At 42.2% G+C, this 17165-nt stretch overlaps 1 protein-coding gene across 2 annotated transcripts in view; it reads right to left on the reverse strand.

Moving 5' to 3' along the window:
- SNAP23 (synaptosome associated protein 23) overlaps positions 1 to 17165 on the reverse strand; it is a 48355-nt gene that overhangs the window by 19190 nt on the left and 12000 nt on the right. For both annotated transcript variants that reach the window (XM_008059335.1, XM_021712938.1), the window contains 2 exons: positions 2086 to 2188; positions 644 to 685 (listed from right to left, as the gene is read on the reverse strand). In XM_008059335.1, the coding sequence (XP_008057526.1) occupies positions 644 to 685; positions 2086 to 2142 (99 nt within the window). In that variant the 5' untranslated portion in view covers positions 2143 to 2188. The remainder of the gene's footprint in view (positions 1 to 643; positions 686 to 2085; positions 2189 to 17165) is intronic.

Here is a 17165-nt window from a genome sequence, read left to right on the forward strand (position 1 = left end):
TCAGCCTCCCAAAGGCACGGGATTACAGGCTGAGCCACCGAGCCCAGCCAGAATTGGTATTCTTAAACTGACACTTGAACATATTAACCCCTCAAAATTATTATGTTACAAACTCATAGTGAATTCATCTTCCCTGTCATGTTCTATATATGTTTTCTTTGAGTTGGAGTCTCACTCTGTCACCCATACTAGATAGAGTGCAGTGGCAGCTCCTGGCCACCACAGCCTCGACCTGCAGGCTCCGGCGATCCTTCTTCCTCAGCCTTCAAGTAGCTGGAACTACAGGCACATGCTACCACACCCAGCTAATTTTTGATTTATTGTAGAGATGAGGTTTTGCCAAGTTACCCGGGCAGGTCTCCAACCCGTGGGCTCAGGCAATCCACTCACCTCAGCCTCCCAAAGCACTGGGATTACAGGCTGAGCCACCGAGTCCGGCTCCCTGTCATATTCTAATACTAATACTGTAAAAGGGAAAAACAGGAAAGGCCTGTTAGTGCACAATTTGACAATTTCAGCAATTGCTTGCTTCAAATAATAAAGTGTATTGATACAATGCCCTTTAACACTAATTCCAGCTAGTGGTATTAGGACCCCTCTTATAAATTTCTATACTTAACTTGATCATGAAACATTTTCTTACCTCAATGGCCAAACCCAGAATTCTCCTTGTACTTTCCAGAGACTAGGAAAAAATATGGAGTGTTAGCATTCCAAAATATGTAGCAAAAAACAAAACAGAACAAAACTGATCATGGGCCACATTCATGATGCTACTCTAGTTTTTAAAATTGCTAGCCCAACTTTCCCTTTAAAATAAAACAAAGAAAGTTGATCACTATATTTTGGGTCACTGTCAGGTGCTTCTTAAGGGAAAATGTGGATAGTGAAGTTAATGGGAGTCATAAAAATTTTATCATCAAAGAACTAAGGATCACATGTTCTCACTCATAAGAGGACCTTGAGCAATTACTATAATACTGTAACAAAAGGATTGGCAATAACGGGAAACTGCTGGAAGGGGAGCAGGGAAGTGGGACTGGCAGTAGTGGGACTCCGCCTGGGGAAGGGGGGGGCACACCTCATCAAAAAGGGTACCTACATAATGAACATCTGTGTATCTAACCCCACATCTTTAAAATAGAAAAATTTTTTTTAAAAAATTTTTTTTTTTTTTTTGGTGAGTTGGAGTCTCTGTCACCCAGACTGGAGTGCAATGGCCGCTCCCAGCCACAGCAGCCTCGACCTGCTGGGCTCCAGCGACCCTTCCGCCTCATCCTTCCGAGTAGCTGGAATTACAGGCACACGCTATCACACCCAGCTAATTTTTTGATTTTATTGTAGAAATGAGGTCTCACCAAGTTGCCCAGGTGGGTCTTGAACCCGCAGGCTCAGGCAATCCACTCACCTCAGCCTCCCAAAGTGCTGAGATTACAGGCTGAGCCACCAAACCGGGCGAAAAAAGTTTTTATCAAGTCATAAAAATTTAATACAATTATAAATCTAAGTATATTTCGCAGATATTTGGAAATCAGTAAATAAAAGTCAGAATTCCTTAAATAAAGAGTATCTTTATTGCAAGTAACTTTTAAATAATGATGATCGTTTAAAAAAAGCATACAAATTTGAGAGGTCGATGTAAGGGGATTGCCTGAGCCCACGGGTTCGAGAACAGCCTGGGCAACTTGGCAAGACCTCACTTCTACAATAAATAAATAAACAGAATTAGCTGGGCGTGGTAGCATGCACCTGTAGTTCTGGCTACTTGGAAGGCTGAGACAGAAGGATCACCTGAGCCCAGCAGTTTGACATTGGGGTGGCTGTGAGCGTGCCACTGTACTCCAGACTAGGAGACAGAGTGAGACTCCAACTCAAAAAAAAAAAAAAAAAAAAGCATACAAATTGTTTTTACTTCGTTTTTTTGATGAAGTAAAATAAAAAAGAGCTAGCAATAATACTACGGGGCAAATATATTCTTTAAAATAATGGGACTAGGAAGGGGCCAAAATGGTCTCTGAGAAAACCCACTCATCTTACCAGTGTGAAAACTGAAACAGAATTACTTATTCAAAATAAAAGATTTACCTCATCAGTAACCTGGTGAGCCCTCTGCTGAATTTCTTCCGATGACAGATTATCCATGATGGATCAAAACTCAACCACGCACAGAAATGGAAATGTGAATATTCTATAAGAGTAAGAATACACAAAAGGTTGCGTGAGCTACTGACATAAAAACAGACACATAGACCAATGCAACAGAATGGAGAACCCAGATATAAATTCATGCATTTACAACCAACTCATCTTCTACAAAGGCACCAAGAACAAACAACGGGGAAAATATAATCTACTCAATAAATGGTGTTGGGAAAACTGGGTAACTATAAACAGCAGAATGAAGCTAGACTACTATCTCTCACCATACATAAAAATTAAACCCAAATGGATTAAAGACATGACTCTAAGACTGGAAACTATGAAACTACTAGAAGAAAACATTGGGAAAATGCTCCAGTATGTTGGTCCGGGTAAAAATTTCTTGTATACACCTCAAAGCACCAAAGCAAACTAAACAATTGGAATTACATGAAGCTAAAAAGCCGCTTTATAGCAAAACAACAAAGTGAAAAGACAACCCATAGAATGAAAGAAAATATATGCAAACTATCCATCTGACAAGAGTTTAATTACCAGAATATGGCTGGGCTCGGTGGCTCAGCCTGTAATCCCAGCACTTTGGGAGGCTGAGGCGAATGGATTGCCTGAGCCCATGGGTTTAATACCAGCCCGGGCAAATAGACGAGACCTTGTCTCTACAATAAATCAGAAAATAAGCTGGGTGTGGTGGCATGCACCTGTAGTTAACAGCTACTTGGAAGGCTAAGGCGGAAGGATCGCCAGAGCCCAGCAGGTCGATTTTAGGGTAGTCATGAGTGTGCCACTGCACTCCAGCCTGGGCAACAGAGTGAGACTCCAACTTAAAAAAAAAAAGAAAGAAAGAAAAAGAAAAATTACCAAAATATAAAAGAAGTTCAACAACTCAATAGTAAAAAAAAAAAAAAAAAAATCCAGGCTGGGCGCAGTGGCTCAAACCTATAATCCCAGCACTTTGGGTGGCTGAGGCGAGAGGACTGCCTGAGTCCAGGGGTTTGAGACCAGTCTGGACAACTTGGCGAGATTTCGTCTCTATAATAAATAAAAAAATTAGCCAGGCATGGTGGTGCACTCCTGTGGTTTCAGCCACTCGGAAGGCTGAGGTGGAAGGATCGTCTGAGTCCAGCAAGCCGAGGCTGCTATGGCCATAAGCATGCGCACTGCACTCCAACCTGGGTGACAGAGTGAGACTCCGACTCAAAAAAAGTTTTTGCCTGAGCAACTTGGCAAGACTTCATCTCTACAATAATTTTTTTAAAAAATTAGCTGGGCGTGGTGGCACATGCCTGTAGTTCCAGCTACTTGGAAGGCTGAGGAGGAAGGATCACCTGAGCCCAGTAGGTCGAGGCTGCTGTGGCCGTAAGCGTGCCACTGCACTCCAGCTTGGGTGACAGAGTGAGACTCCAATTCAAAAAATAAAAAAATAAAAATAGGCCAGGCTCGGTGGCTTAGCCTGTAATCCCAGCACTTTGGGAGACTGAGGTGAGTGGACTGCCTGAGCCTGCGGGTTTGAGACCCGCCTGGGCAACTTGGTGAGACCTCATCTCTACAATAAATAAAAAATTAGCTGGGCGTGGTAGTGTGCACCTGTAGTTCCAGCTACTTGGAAGCTGAGGTGAAAGGATCACCGGAGCCCAGCAGGTCGAGGCTGCAGTGGCTGGGAGCAGCCACTGCACTCCAGTCTGAGGGACAGAGGGAGACTCCAACTCAAAAATAAAAATAAAATAAAATAAATAAAATAAAAATAAACGTAAATTTCAAAAATGTGCAAAAGATATGAACAAACATTTCTCAAAAGAAACATTCAAAAAGACAACAGGTATACAAAAAAATGCTCAACATCACCAAACACTATTTGCAATCTTCATGCAAATCAAAATCACAATGTGGTATCATCTCATCTCAATTAAAATGGCTTGTACAAAAAAGGCGATAATGGATGCTGGTAAGAATATGGAGAAGGAGGAACCCTCATATACTGTTACTGAGAATGTAAATTAGTACAGCTACTATGGAGGTCCAGTACGAAGGTCCTCAAAAGACTGAAAATAGAATATCTTTATAATCCAGCAATTTCACTACTGACTATATATATCTAAAAGACAATGTATCAAAGAGATGTCTGCATTCCCATCTTTACTGCAATGTTTATTGCAGAACTTTTTTTTTTTTTGACTTGGAGTCTCTCTCTATGCTCAGGTTGGAGAGCAGTGGCACAATCATGGCTCACTGCAGCTTTGACCTCCTGGGCTCAGGAGATCCTTCCATCTTACCCCAAGTAGCTGGGACTATAGGCACATACCACCATACTTGGCTAATTTTTCAATTTTTCTGCAGAGATGAAGTATTACTATATTGTCTCGGTTGGTCTCGAACTCCTGGGCTCAAGCAATCAGTCCTCTTGCCTCAGTCTCCCCAAGCACTAGGATTACAGACCTTAACCACCACACCCAGCTATTGTGGTACTATTAACAATAACCAAAATATGAAATCATGAAATCAATCTGAGTGCCCATCAACACATGCACAGATAAAGAAAGTGTGGTATATATACACAATGGAATACTATTCAGCTATAAAAAAGAATAGCGGGTTCGAGACCCGCCTGGGCAACTTGGCGAGACCTCATCTCTACAATAAATCAAAAATCAGCCGGGCGTGGTAGCACGCACCTATAGTTCCAGCTACTTGGAAGGCTGAGGCGGAAGGATTGCAGGAGCCCATCAGGTCGAGGCTGCGGTGGCCGGGAGCGGCCACTGCACTCCAGTCTGGGTGACAGAGTGAGACTCCAACTCAAAAAAATAAAAATAAAAATAAAATAAAATAAATAAATAAATAAAAGAATAAAATTCTGCCATTTGCAGTAACATGTTTGGAACTGGAGGTCATTATGTTGAATAAAATAAGTCAAGCACAGAGAAGTAAATATCACATGTTCTCACACATATATGGGAGCGCAAAAAAGTAGATTTCTTGAAAATAGAAAGTAGACTGGTGGTTACCAGAAGTCAGGAAAAGGAGCAGGGGGCAAGGAAGAAGGATAAAATAAGAATGTAACCGTATTTATTACCACTGAATTATAATACAAATAATAAAGATGGTAAATTACATATGTATATTTTGCTTCAATAAAAACATTTTTAAAAAGTTTATGTGAGCCGGGCTCAGTGGCTCAGCCTGTAATCCCGCGCCTTTGGGAGACTGAGGTGAGTGGATTGCCTGAGCCCGCGGGTTCGAGACTCGCCTGGGCAGCGAGACCTCATCTCTACAATAAATCAAAAAATTAGCCGGGCGTGGTAGCGCTCGCCTATAATTCTGGCTACTCGGAAGGCTGAGGCAGAAGGTTCACCGGAGCCCAGCAGGTCGAGGCTGCGGTGGCCGGGAGCAGCCACTGCACTCCAGTCTGGGTGACAGAGTGAGACTCCAACTCAGAAAAAAAAAAAAAAAAAAGTTTATGTGAAGCCGGGCTCGGTGGCTCAACCTATAATTCCGCGCCTTTGGGAGGCTGAGGTGAGTGGATTGCTTGCGCCCGCGGGTTTGAGACCCACCTGGGCAACTTGGCGAGACCTCATTTCTACAATAAAAATCAAAAAAATTAGCTGGACGTGGTAGCGCGTGCCTGTAGTTCCAGCTACTTGGAAGGCTGAGGCGGAAGGATCGCCGGAGCCCAGCAGGTCGAGGTTGTGGTGGCTGGGAGCAGCCACTGCACTTCAGTCTGGGCAACAGAGTGAGACTCCAACTCAAAAAAAAAAAAAAGTTTATGTGAGCAAAACTGTAGATTTATGGAATTTAGGAAAGCAAGATAAAACAGCCTATCTCTCTATCTACCTATCCAATCCATCCATCTATCCCACAGGTAAAAATTAAGAGTGAGAGAGGCTAAATGGATGCTTAATGCTTGTTAGCACCTAAGGTGAACCCAAAACACAAGTATGAGGATTTCTGGTGCAGTCTTCTTTCTAGTAGGAAAGTGGTGCCTTTACTTTTTGAAATCCAAGGCATTACTGAAAGGAAAGCTTTAAGAGACTATTAAAATGAATTACTGACTGTACAATGTTCTTCATATGTTGTCTGAATATGAAAATGCCACAAAGTGAAGAAAAGTCCAAGTTACTAAGGCAACAAAACTCAAAGTCATGTGCCTGAAGAACACAGGAAACATTTCTAAATATGTCAGTTATCCAGGCCACTCATTGGAGAAAATGAAATGCTTTTATCCTTTTTAAAAATTTTTTTGTAGAGATAAGGCCTTGCTGTATTGCCTAGGCTGGTTTCAAACTCCTGGGCTCAAGCAATCCTCCTGCCTTGGCCTCCCAAAGTGCTGGAATTACAGGCATGAGCCACTGTGCCTGACCAGAAATACTTTCATTCCTAACAAGAAAAGGGTAGTACTGGTACAAAGAGCTCAGAAAAGAAGTAAGGTTTTTATTATGAGTAGAATCTTTCCCTCCACTTATTTGTATTGCTTGTTGTTTTAGGGAAGTCCCTAAGAAACTGAGCGATTATTCTCCTTTACGTAGGAACTCCAAGAGATCTCATAGACATCCAAGCTAAAAATAAAACATTTAGTAGGTGTTATCCTGTACCACTGTTGTGTATTCCTCTTAGAAGTCATGTGGAATAATAAGCACTGTGCAATGATTTTCTTTTCTTCATTACATTTGTTAACTTTATATTAAATTTTAAAAATTCATTTATCAAAGCTCTTTGTCAATGAAAGATAACATCTGGTTCATATTCTAGATCTGACCCTAGACAGCTGGCAATGTCTGAGGCATTTTTTTTTTCTGAGTCGGAGTCTCACTCTGTCGCCCAGGGTGGAACGGAGTAGCACACTCATGGGCAGCCTTGACCCGCTGGACTCAGGTGATCCTTCTGCCTCAGCTTTCCAAGTAGATGGAAGTATAGGCGCATGCTACCATGCCCGGCTAAATTTTTTTTTAATTTATTGTAGAGAAGAGGTCTCACCAAGTTGCCCAGGCTGGTCTCGAACCTCTGGCTCAGGCAATCTTCTTGCCTAGGCCTTCCAAAGTGCTGGGATTACAGGCATGAGCCACTGTGAGACATTTTTTATTGTCACAACTTGAGCCAGAGGGGCTGGTGGGGGTTTCTGGCATTTAGTGGATAGAGGCCAGGGAAGCTGCTAAACGTTCTATAACTCTCCTAAGGAAAGGCCTCCAACAAAGAATAATCTGGCCCAGAATATCAAAGTACTAAAGTAAGAAACCCTGCCACTGAGTATACTCACTATTAAGCAGGGAATCTAATTATCTGGGAATGTACTAGACTGAATTTTTGGAGAGCAAGGATTCTGTTTTATCTTTATATCTCTATCATCTAACAGAATCTGATAGTAGGTACTCCAAAAATGCCTGTTTAAAGAACAAAGAAGAAGAAAAACAGGGTTCTCAAAGTATTTAAGTGGGTCTTAGAAACAAAGCTACAGGTAACAGTAGAACAAAGCCTGTAAATAACCATTAGAACCACTGCTACTGTATGTGTACAATTTGGAACAGCTTGCTAGTCATATACAAATCTATTCAGTTACCTTTAGTAGAATCATCTTTGGTAACACAAATACATTCCCAGTACAGAAAGGCACCACATTAAAGTACTATTTATAATTCTACTGTCATAGCTAACCATTTAAAGATTTAATTTAGATGCTGAGCCTTGATTAAAGCTCTTAGTGCTCATGAAAAAATATTTTAAGTTTCAATTTTTTTTTTGAATCAGTCTTACTCTGTTGCCCAGTCTGGAGTGCAGTGGCATGCTCACAGCCACTGTAGCTTAGACCTGCCAGTCTCAGGGTGATCCTTCTGCCTTAGCCTTCCAAATAGCTGGAACCACTGGCATGAGCCACCACGCCCAGCTAAATTTTTGATGCACTGTAGAGACGAGGTCTCACCATGTTGCTCAGGCTGGTCTCAAACCCCTGAGCTCAGGTGATCCTCTCATATCCACCTCCCAACTTGCTGGGATTACAGGCATGAGACACGGTGACCAGACTAAATTCCAAATTTAATCATATTTTGCTTCCACAGTAGGACTGTGGTTAAGAAAAAAGGTTTTTATACTAAGATATAAACAAGATATAAAGGCTTTTCTTGAATTAACGACTATGCATTCATTAGACATAAGCATAAATGGAACCATGACCACGTGTTTTTTTTAATTTGCTAACTGTTTATGAGCCATTAGTATACGTCCATGCTATCATTTCTCTTTTGTGACTCTTTCACAGTTACAACTATGAATAGAAAACGAAGTTATTGGCCGGGCTCAGTGGCTCAGCCTGTAATCCCAGCGCTTTGGGAGGGCGAGGTGAGTAGACTGCCTGAGCCCACGGGTTTGAGACCCGCCTGGGCAACTTGGCAAGACCTCATCTCTACAATAAATCAAAAATTAGCCAGGTGTGACAGCGCACACCTGTAGTTCCAGCTGAGGCAGAAGGATCGCCAGAGCCCAGCAGGTCGAGGCTGCAGTGGCCAGGAGCAGCCACTGCACTCCAGTCTGAGTGACAGAGTGAGACTCCAACTCAAAAAAAGAATGAAAAAAAAAGAAAACGAACTTATTTTTTGCATACACTCACCTTGGGATTTTTGTACACCTTTCCTTTCTGTTGCATCCCTACTTGCCTGCCCAGGTAGCCTCATGTTTCTTCATCACTTCCTAGAGTCACAGCTGAGATGTCTCTCCAGAGCCTGCCTTATCAGGCAGTATGCTCTAAAGTTATCTATCCCTCCTACGCATACCTAACTTCTCAATGCCCAAAAAATAAGTGATTAAAAAAAACAAAAAAAACTAGCTCAAGCCTGTAATCCCAGCACTTGGAAAGCAGAGGCTAGAGGATTGCCTGAGCCCACGGGTTCGAAACCAGCCTGGGCAACTTGGCAAGACCTCATCTCTGCAATAAATCAATAAATTAGCCAGGTGAGGTGGCACACACCTGTAGTCCCAGCTGCTTGGAAGACTGAAGCAGAAGGATCACCTGCATCCAGCAGAATGAGGCTGTGATGGCCATGAGTGTGCCACTGCACTCCAGTCTGGGCCACAGAGTGAGACTTCAACTCAAAAAACAAAAACAAAAACAAAAAACCACTAATCAATTAGTGTCTGGAAAAGGCTCCCCTGGTCAGGTTTTCGGATACAGTATCCTGTGGGTAAGGAGACATTTTGGGGTAAGGAAGCCCAGATATCTCAAATTATATAATTTTGTTAATACTTCTCCTAGAGTTGCTTCTTGCCAATTACAAGTCAATATTTGCTATGTTCATAGTAAAAACAAGCAAAACTTCAAAGAAAGATTTGAACACAACTGAACTCTATCAAAATGGAAGACTCTAAAGAGTCCTGTCCTCTATTTTGGGGGGGGATTTGGCATCTCACTCTGTCACCCAGGTTGGAGTGCAGTGGCACACTCACCACCACTGCAGCCTCCACCTGCTGGGCTCAGGTGATCCTTCCACCTCAGCCTTCCAAGTAGCTGAACTACAGAGTCACCACTACATCTGGCTAATTTTTTGATTTATTGTTGAGACGAGGTCTCACTATGTTGCCCAGGTTGGTCTCAAACCCTTGGGCTCAGGCAATCCTCTTGCCTCTTGCCTCCCAAAATGCTGGCGAGTCCTGCCTTCTAAATGACAAAAAAAAGCACATGTAGTTGGGAGACGAATGTGAAGAAACATTCCTGACACAGCAATGAGGTTATTTTCAAGGACACGCCCTTTCAGTGAACTCAAAATTCTGCCTAGTACTTTTTTTTGGCCCATTCCCCTGAGTAGATGACACATGACAAGGATCATGCATCTGTAAAGTTCTCACATGTTTGGTATGCTGACATCAGGACACAGCTGTCTGAGACTTAACTACTCTGGACTCTTGAGGGTTTTGAGCAATGGTTATAGTACAGTCATTCCTTAGTATTAGTGAAGATCAGGACTGTCCGCAGATACCAAAATCTGCCACCCTCAAGTCCCACTGTTGGCCTTGCAGAACTGGCAGATATGAAAAGGCAGCCCTCAGTACTTAATAGTTTTGTATGCCATGAGTACTACATTTCTGTATTTTGTATCTGCATTTGGTTGTGGATATGGAGGGCCACCTGTATTTATTGAAACTAATCTAGGCCGGGCTTGGTGGCTCAGCCTGTAATCTAGAACTTTGGGAGGCCGAGGTAAGTGGATTGCCTGAGTCTGTGAGTTTGAGACCAACCTGAGCAATTTGGTGAGACCTCGTTTCTACAATAAATCAAAAATTAGCCAGGCATGGTAGCGCGTGCCTTTAGTTCCAGCTACTCGGAAGGCTAAGGCAGAAGGATCGCTGGAGCCTAGTAGGCTGAGGCTGCAGTGGTCAGGAGCATGCCACTGCATTCCAATTAGGGCAAGAGTAAGACTCCAATTAAAAAAATAAGGCGGGCTCGGTGGCTCAGACTGTAATCCCGCACCTTTGGGAGGCTGAGGTGAGTGGATTGCCTGAGCCCGCGGGTTCGAGACCCGCTTGGGCGACTTGGCGAGACCTCATCTCTACAGTAAATTAAAAAATCAGCCGGGTATGGTAGTGGGTGCCTGTAATTCTGGCTACTCGAAAGGCTGAGGCGGAAGGATCGCCAGAGCCCAGCAGGTTGAGGCTCTGGGCGACAGAGTAAGACTCCAACTCAAAAAACAAACAAACAAAAAATAAATAAAAGATGAAAAATAAACTAATCTAGGTATAAGTGGACCCATGCAGTTCAAACCCGTGTTGTTCAAACCCGTGTTGTTCAAAGATCAACTGTATACCGAAGAGAGACAAAGTAGAAATGTGAAGAAGAACAAGTCAGGGGCAGTGGCCTGTCCTTCATGTTTTTCTAGCAGTTCATTTTAACTTACTTTCTAGTCACTAGCCAAGGACAGAACTGGTTTCTCAGAGGTAGCTGTGGATAATTGTTATACAACCCCTCCCCAGCTTGTTTTGTAAACAAGTTAACCTAATCAGCACTTCCTGACTTTCTTGACACAAATCCCATCAATACAGCAATAGTCATGTGACAAACCCACCCATCTGCTTGCCATCTATCACCTGACTTCAGTACCTGTGCTTACCTGTCCCTTTCATGATGACTTGGAAAAGACCACCACCCAATCACCTTAACAACCTGCCCCCCACCAAAGGGAAGGTTTAAAGCATTCAACTTCAAGCAGCCATTTGCCATTGTTTTGTTAAGCACTGGCCAGGCTTTGTGTTTTTTTAAGCTATGGCCATATTTTCTTAGCTTTGTCTCCCTCCCCTCCCTTGGGGAGGTAAATCTCCTCTCTCAGCTGGGCGTGGTGGCTCACTCCTGCAATCCTAGCACTTTGGGAGGCAGAGGTGAGAGGATTGCCTGAGCCCATGGGTTCAAGACCAGTCTGGGCAACATGGTGAGACCCTGTCTCTACAATAAATTAAAAAATTAGCTGAGCATGGTGATGCACGCCTGTAGTTCCAGCTATTTGGAAGGCTGAGGTGAAAGGCTCACTAGAGCCCTGCAGGTCGAGGCTGCAGTAGCTGTGAGCATGCCACTGCACTCCAGCCTGGGTGACAGAGTGAAACTCCAACTTAAAAAAAAAAATTTCCTCTTTCTCTCTAATTTACTTTCTAAATAAACTATATTTTCCGATCTAACCTCTGTGCAATTCTTTGCATCTTTCCCACCACACCGGATTGCAGACCAGATACCCCCCACTGACCTAATATTTTAGAGGTCCTGCTTGGATTCTGGTACCTAACAACAATTTTATAGATGGGGAAACTAAGGCTCAGTTTAAGTAATTTGTCCAAGGTGATTAAGTTGGTAAAGAGCAGATTTATTATTCAAGTCTGGATCTATTCTCAAACTGAAGCTAGTTCATGGTAATAGTCTACTGTTGACTGTACCCTCGCTAACAGACCATTTGAGAACTGCTGAATATTGGAAAATAGGCTAAACAACCCTACCTGATGACTCATTTCAAAATTTTAGATGTATTTTATAGTAAGACCATAAAATCTACTCTCTTCCACAGACTTAAATAAGACAGTTAAACTGAAGGAAGAAATAGACTAGAGTGATTATGGTGTTCAATTGCCTTCTAGTATTTTAGAATCCAAAAATACACTAATTTAGAAAATGAAAATAAGACTGGAAAGAAATACACAGTAAGAAGGCCTTGGAATTTAAATAAGCCCTTGGAAGATCCAGATGGCTTCATTCATAAAAATGGAAAGCTACTCAGGAAGTAATAGAAGAGCATTTTAAATCATCATTAATTCCACAGGGTTTTGCCAAGAATTTTACAAAATAATTCATTTTGTACTAGAACTCAAGGACTTTGCAGCTAAACTATTCTACCAAGTTAGTTTCCTGCCTTATTGCTTCTCTTAAACTTAATCACAGTGAAGATGTTCTACGAGTTACACTCAGTGTTTATTATTGTACTTTTTTTTTTTTTTTTTTTAGTTGGAGTCTCACTCTGTCACCCAGAGTGGGATTCAGTGGCATACTCATGGCCACCGCAGCCTAGGCCTGTAGGGCTCTGGTGATCCTTCTGCCTCAGCCTTCCAAGTAGTTGGGACTATGTGTGCATGCTACCACACAGCTTGCTTGCTTGCTTGCTTGCTTGCTTGCTTATTTATTTATTTATTTATTTATTTATTTATTTATTTATTTATTTATTTATTTAGTTGGAGTCTCACTCTGTCGCCCAGACTGGAGTGCAGTGGCCTCTCCCGGCCACCGCAGCCTCGACCTGCTGGGCTCCGGTGATCCTTCTGCCTCAGCCTTCCAAGTAGCTGGAACTACAGGCATGTACTACCACGCCCGGCTAATTTTTGATTTATTGTAGAGATGAGGTCTCGTCAAGTTGCCCAGGCGGGTCTCGAACCTGCAGGATCAGGCAATCCACTCACCTCAGCCTCCCAAGGCACGGGATTACAGGTTGAGCCACCGAGCCTGTCTTAATTTTTAAATTTATTGTAGAGATGAGGCCTCACTATGTTGACTAGACTGATTTCAAACCCCTGAGCTCAGGCAATCTTCTCGCCTCAGCCTCCCAAAGTGCTGGGATTACAGGTGTGAGCCACCGAGCCCAGTTGTAGTCTTATTAGAATTTAGCATCCTCTTTGGCATATTTTGATTAAACGTTCATGGTTACCAATGAATCTGCAACAAGTGAAAACTTCCACTTGCAGCAGGGTAGTATAGTGATTAAGGATGGGAAATTCAGGTGCAAAATTCCAGGCTTACAATGTGTTTGTTGCCTGCGTTTGGGCAAATTACCTGATTCCACTAAAATTCAGTTTCTGTATTTGTAAAACAGAGATAACATTCTACTCCACAGGTTGTTTGGTGACAATTAAAAAGAGATAATACAGCCAGCTTGGTGGCTCAGCCTGTAATCCCGCACCTTGGGAAGCTGAGGTGAGTGGATTGCCTGAGCCCGTGGGTTCGAGACCTACCTGGGCAACTTGGTGAGACCTCATTTCTACAATAAATCAAAAAGTTAGCTGGGCGGGGTAGCGCGCGCCTTTAATTTCAGTTTCTTGGAAGGCTGAGGCGGAAGGATCGCCGGAGCCCAAGCAGGTGGAGGCTGCAGTGGCCGGGAGCGGCCACTGCACTCCAGTCTGGGCGACAGAGTGAGACTCCAACTCAAAAAAAAAAAAAAAAATAATCCACACAAAGTACTTAGCACAGTGCCTTGTATGTGGCTAGTGTTCAATGTTAGCCCTTATTTTATTGTCACTGAAGCAGAAGTAGTAGGCAAAACAAAAGTACAGTAATAATATAAAATATAAGTGACATCAATGTAAATGCAGTCGAAAATGGTACCGGCTGGATGTGGTGGCTCAAGCCTGTAATCCCAGCACTTTGGGAATCCAAGGCGAGAGGATTGCCTGAGCCCAGGGGTTTGAGACGAGCCTGGGCGACTTGGTAAGATCTCGTCTCTACAATAACTCAAAAAATTAGCCAGGTGTGGTGGTGAGTGCCTGTAGTTTCAGCTACTTGGAAGACTGAAGTGGAAGGATCTCCTGTACCCAGCAGGTCAAGGTTGCAGTGGCCGTGAGCGTGCCACTGCACTCCAGCCTGGGTGACAGAGTGAGACTCCAGCTCAAAAAAAGAGAAAAAGAAAAAAAGAAAAATAATAGCTACTAAATATTAATTGTCCCATTTGCAAGGATGAACTTGAATATTAAAGTTGTTGATGATACTGTACAGACTATATATATCTGAACTATCTTCGTGCCAGTCATGAGGTTTGCACACATCAAGAAACCAAACAGGTTATATTACACCAAGTTCCCTGGTCACAGGTAACTCTGCAGACAAACATATTGCTTTGCATGCCTACAAAAAAAAAAAAACGATTTCCTTAAATGGTTCTTTTTTTTTCTGGCTAAGACTGGGCAAACAAGGAACAAAGTGACACAAATCACAAAAAAGGGATTAGGTTATGAAGTCTTACTTTGTTACAGGGTGAACAAAGTAAGACTAAAAACAAAAAAAATCAAACAGGTACATTCAAATTTCAGCCTACGACCTTAGGGAAGTTACCTAATCCCTAGGGAAAAAAATATGGGTAGAAAAAATTTGGTAGGAAATGATCAAAATAATGCCAGTGGCTGTGGTGGCAATAGCAAAACTAAGAGTGCTTTTTCTTCTTTTCCCAATTTTCCAAATAGCTTGCAATGTAGTTATATATATATATATATTTCCATCATAAAATATAATGTAACCAAGAAAACAGATGTAAGATTGCAGAAAACAAAGACAAAGAGTAAATTCTAGACCCTAATTCATAAGCACAATACCAATTCTTACCTTCTCCTGAGAAAAGTTTTACAGTAAATAAATATAAGTTTGTGGAAACATTCCCATTCATTGACAGATGATAATCCATTTCTAACTATAAAAGTACAGAAATAATACAGTAGAACATTTGTCTTAAATGCTGCTAATAGAGGTTTAGAGGAAACCTCTTGCTAAAATACTAGAATGCAAATGAACATCATGATCTATTCTGGTCTATTTCTTCCTTCAATTGAACTGTCTTATAGATTTTATGGTCTTACTATAAAAGGCATCTGAAATTTTGAAAAGAGGCATCAGGTAGGATTGTTTAGCTTTAGCCTATTTTCCAATATTCAGCAGTTCTCAAATGATCTGATATTTGTTAAGGGGGGTATAGTCAACATTTTATAGTAGGTGGCAGGAATAGGTTCTAATGGAATCTGAACAAGTTCTTAGTACTTTCATAGAAAAATACTCTAAGAATTGGGTAACAGAGGAGAATCCTATAAAAGAAAATAGAGAACTCAGCTGGAATAGAGAATTTCTAATAGCTCCAACCTGGATTATAATCTCCTGTCACCACCCTTTACAGCCAGTGTATCCTCTAAACTTCCTAGTAACTATCAGCATGCTCAGGGATTTAAAAAAAAAAAAAAAGAAAGAAAGAAATTAGAAGTCATTTAAATAATAGTTGGAGCCAGGCATGGTTTCTCACACCTATAATCCCAGCACTTTGGGAGGCTGGGGTGAGAGTATTACCTGAGCCCAGGGGTTCGAGACCAGCCTAGGCAATTTGGCAAGATCTCATCTCTACAATAAATCAAAAAATTAGCCTGTAGTTTTGGTTACTTGGAAGGCTGAGATGGAAGGATCACCTGAACCCAGCAGATTGAGGCTGTGGTGGCCGTGAGTATGCCACTGCACTCCAGCCTGGGCAACAGAGTGAGACTCCAACTGAAAAAAAAACCAACAACATGTTTCACAGCCTTGGTTGGACATTATAATCACCTGACAAGCTTCTAAAAATATAAAGACCCAGACTCATCCCAGTTTAATTAAACTAAATAACTAGGGAGTGGGACCCAGGCATCAGTCTTTTAAAGTACCCCAGGTGATTCCAACATGTAGCCAAGGTTGAAAACCACTGTTTTTCCTATACCAAACAATTTTTCTGTCATAATATAAACCAACATTCGGGATTTAGTTAAAATAAATAAAAACAGCAATATAGTAGGTACCACTAAAAACTTATATTTTATATTCAACAGATCATCTCCCTCCTTTCTTCTTCAGAAAAAAAAGTGTTTGTTGAAAATCATGATAGCCAGGTGTGGTGGCTCACGCCTGTAATCCCAGCACTTTGGGAGGTGGAGGCAAGAGGATTGCCTGAGTCCAGGGGTTCGAGACCAGCCTGGGCAACTTGGGGAGCCCTTCTCTCTACAATAAATCAAAAAGTTAGCTGCACGTGGTAGTGCACCTGTAGCTCTAGCTACTTTGAAGGTTGACGCAGAAGAATCGCCTGAGCCCAGCAGGTCAAGGCTGCAGTAGTAGCTTTGACCATGCCACTACACACTCCATCCTAGGTGACAGGGCAAGTTGTCTACTCAAAAAAAAACAAACAACAACAAACCGCCCCCCAAAACCATAAAAGCCAAAAATATAAACATACACCCCATCTTAAATGAGATGGAATAAAAATGTTATATTACAGGGATTTTTGAAATTTTTATTATGGGGGTGGCTTTCCAGGATAGACCAGAAAGCCTGCTAAACAAATTCTAAAAATGTTGTAACACTGGTTTTCATTTGACTTATACAACATTGTATTTTTAAAATTTTACAAAAAGCACTTTATTATTTTTTGGTTTTGGGTTTTTTTAAAAAATCAGAGTCTCTGTTGCCCAGGCTGAAGTGTACTGGCATGATCACATGATCACAACTCACTGCAGCCTCAGACTCCTGGGTTGAAGAGATCCTCCTGCTTCAGCTTCTTAAGTAGCTGGCATTACAGGTGAACACCATCTTGCCTGGGTTAATTTTTGGGTTTTTGTAGAGATGAGGTCTCACTATGTTGCCTAGGCTGGTCTCGAACTGCTGGGCTTATGCAGTCCTCCTAACTCAGCCTCCCAGATGGAGGCTGCGGTGGCTGGGAGCATGCCACTGCCCTCCATCCTCCAGCCTGGGTGGCAGAGTGAGACTCCACCTCAAAAAAAAAAAAAAAAAA

This window comes from Carlito syrichta, unplaced genomic scaffold (assembly GCF_000164805.1).
Source record: "Carlito syrichta isolate Samal-C Ts95f unplaced genomic scaffold, Tarsius_syrichta-2.0.1 Scaffold91562, whole genome shotgun sequence".
NCBI classification, from domain to species: Eukaryota; Metazoa; Chordata; class Mammalia; order Primates; family Tarsiidae; genus Carlito; species Carlito syrichta.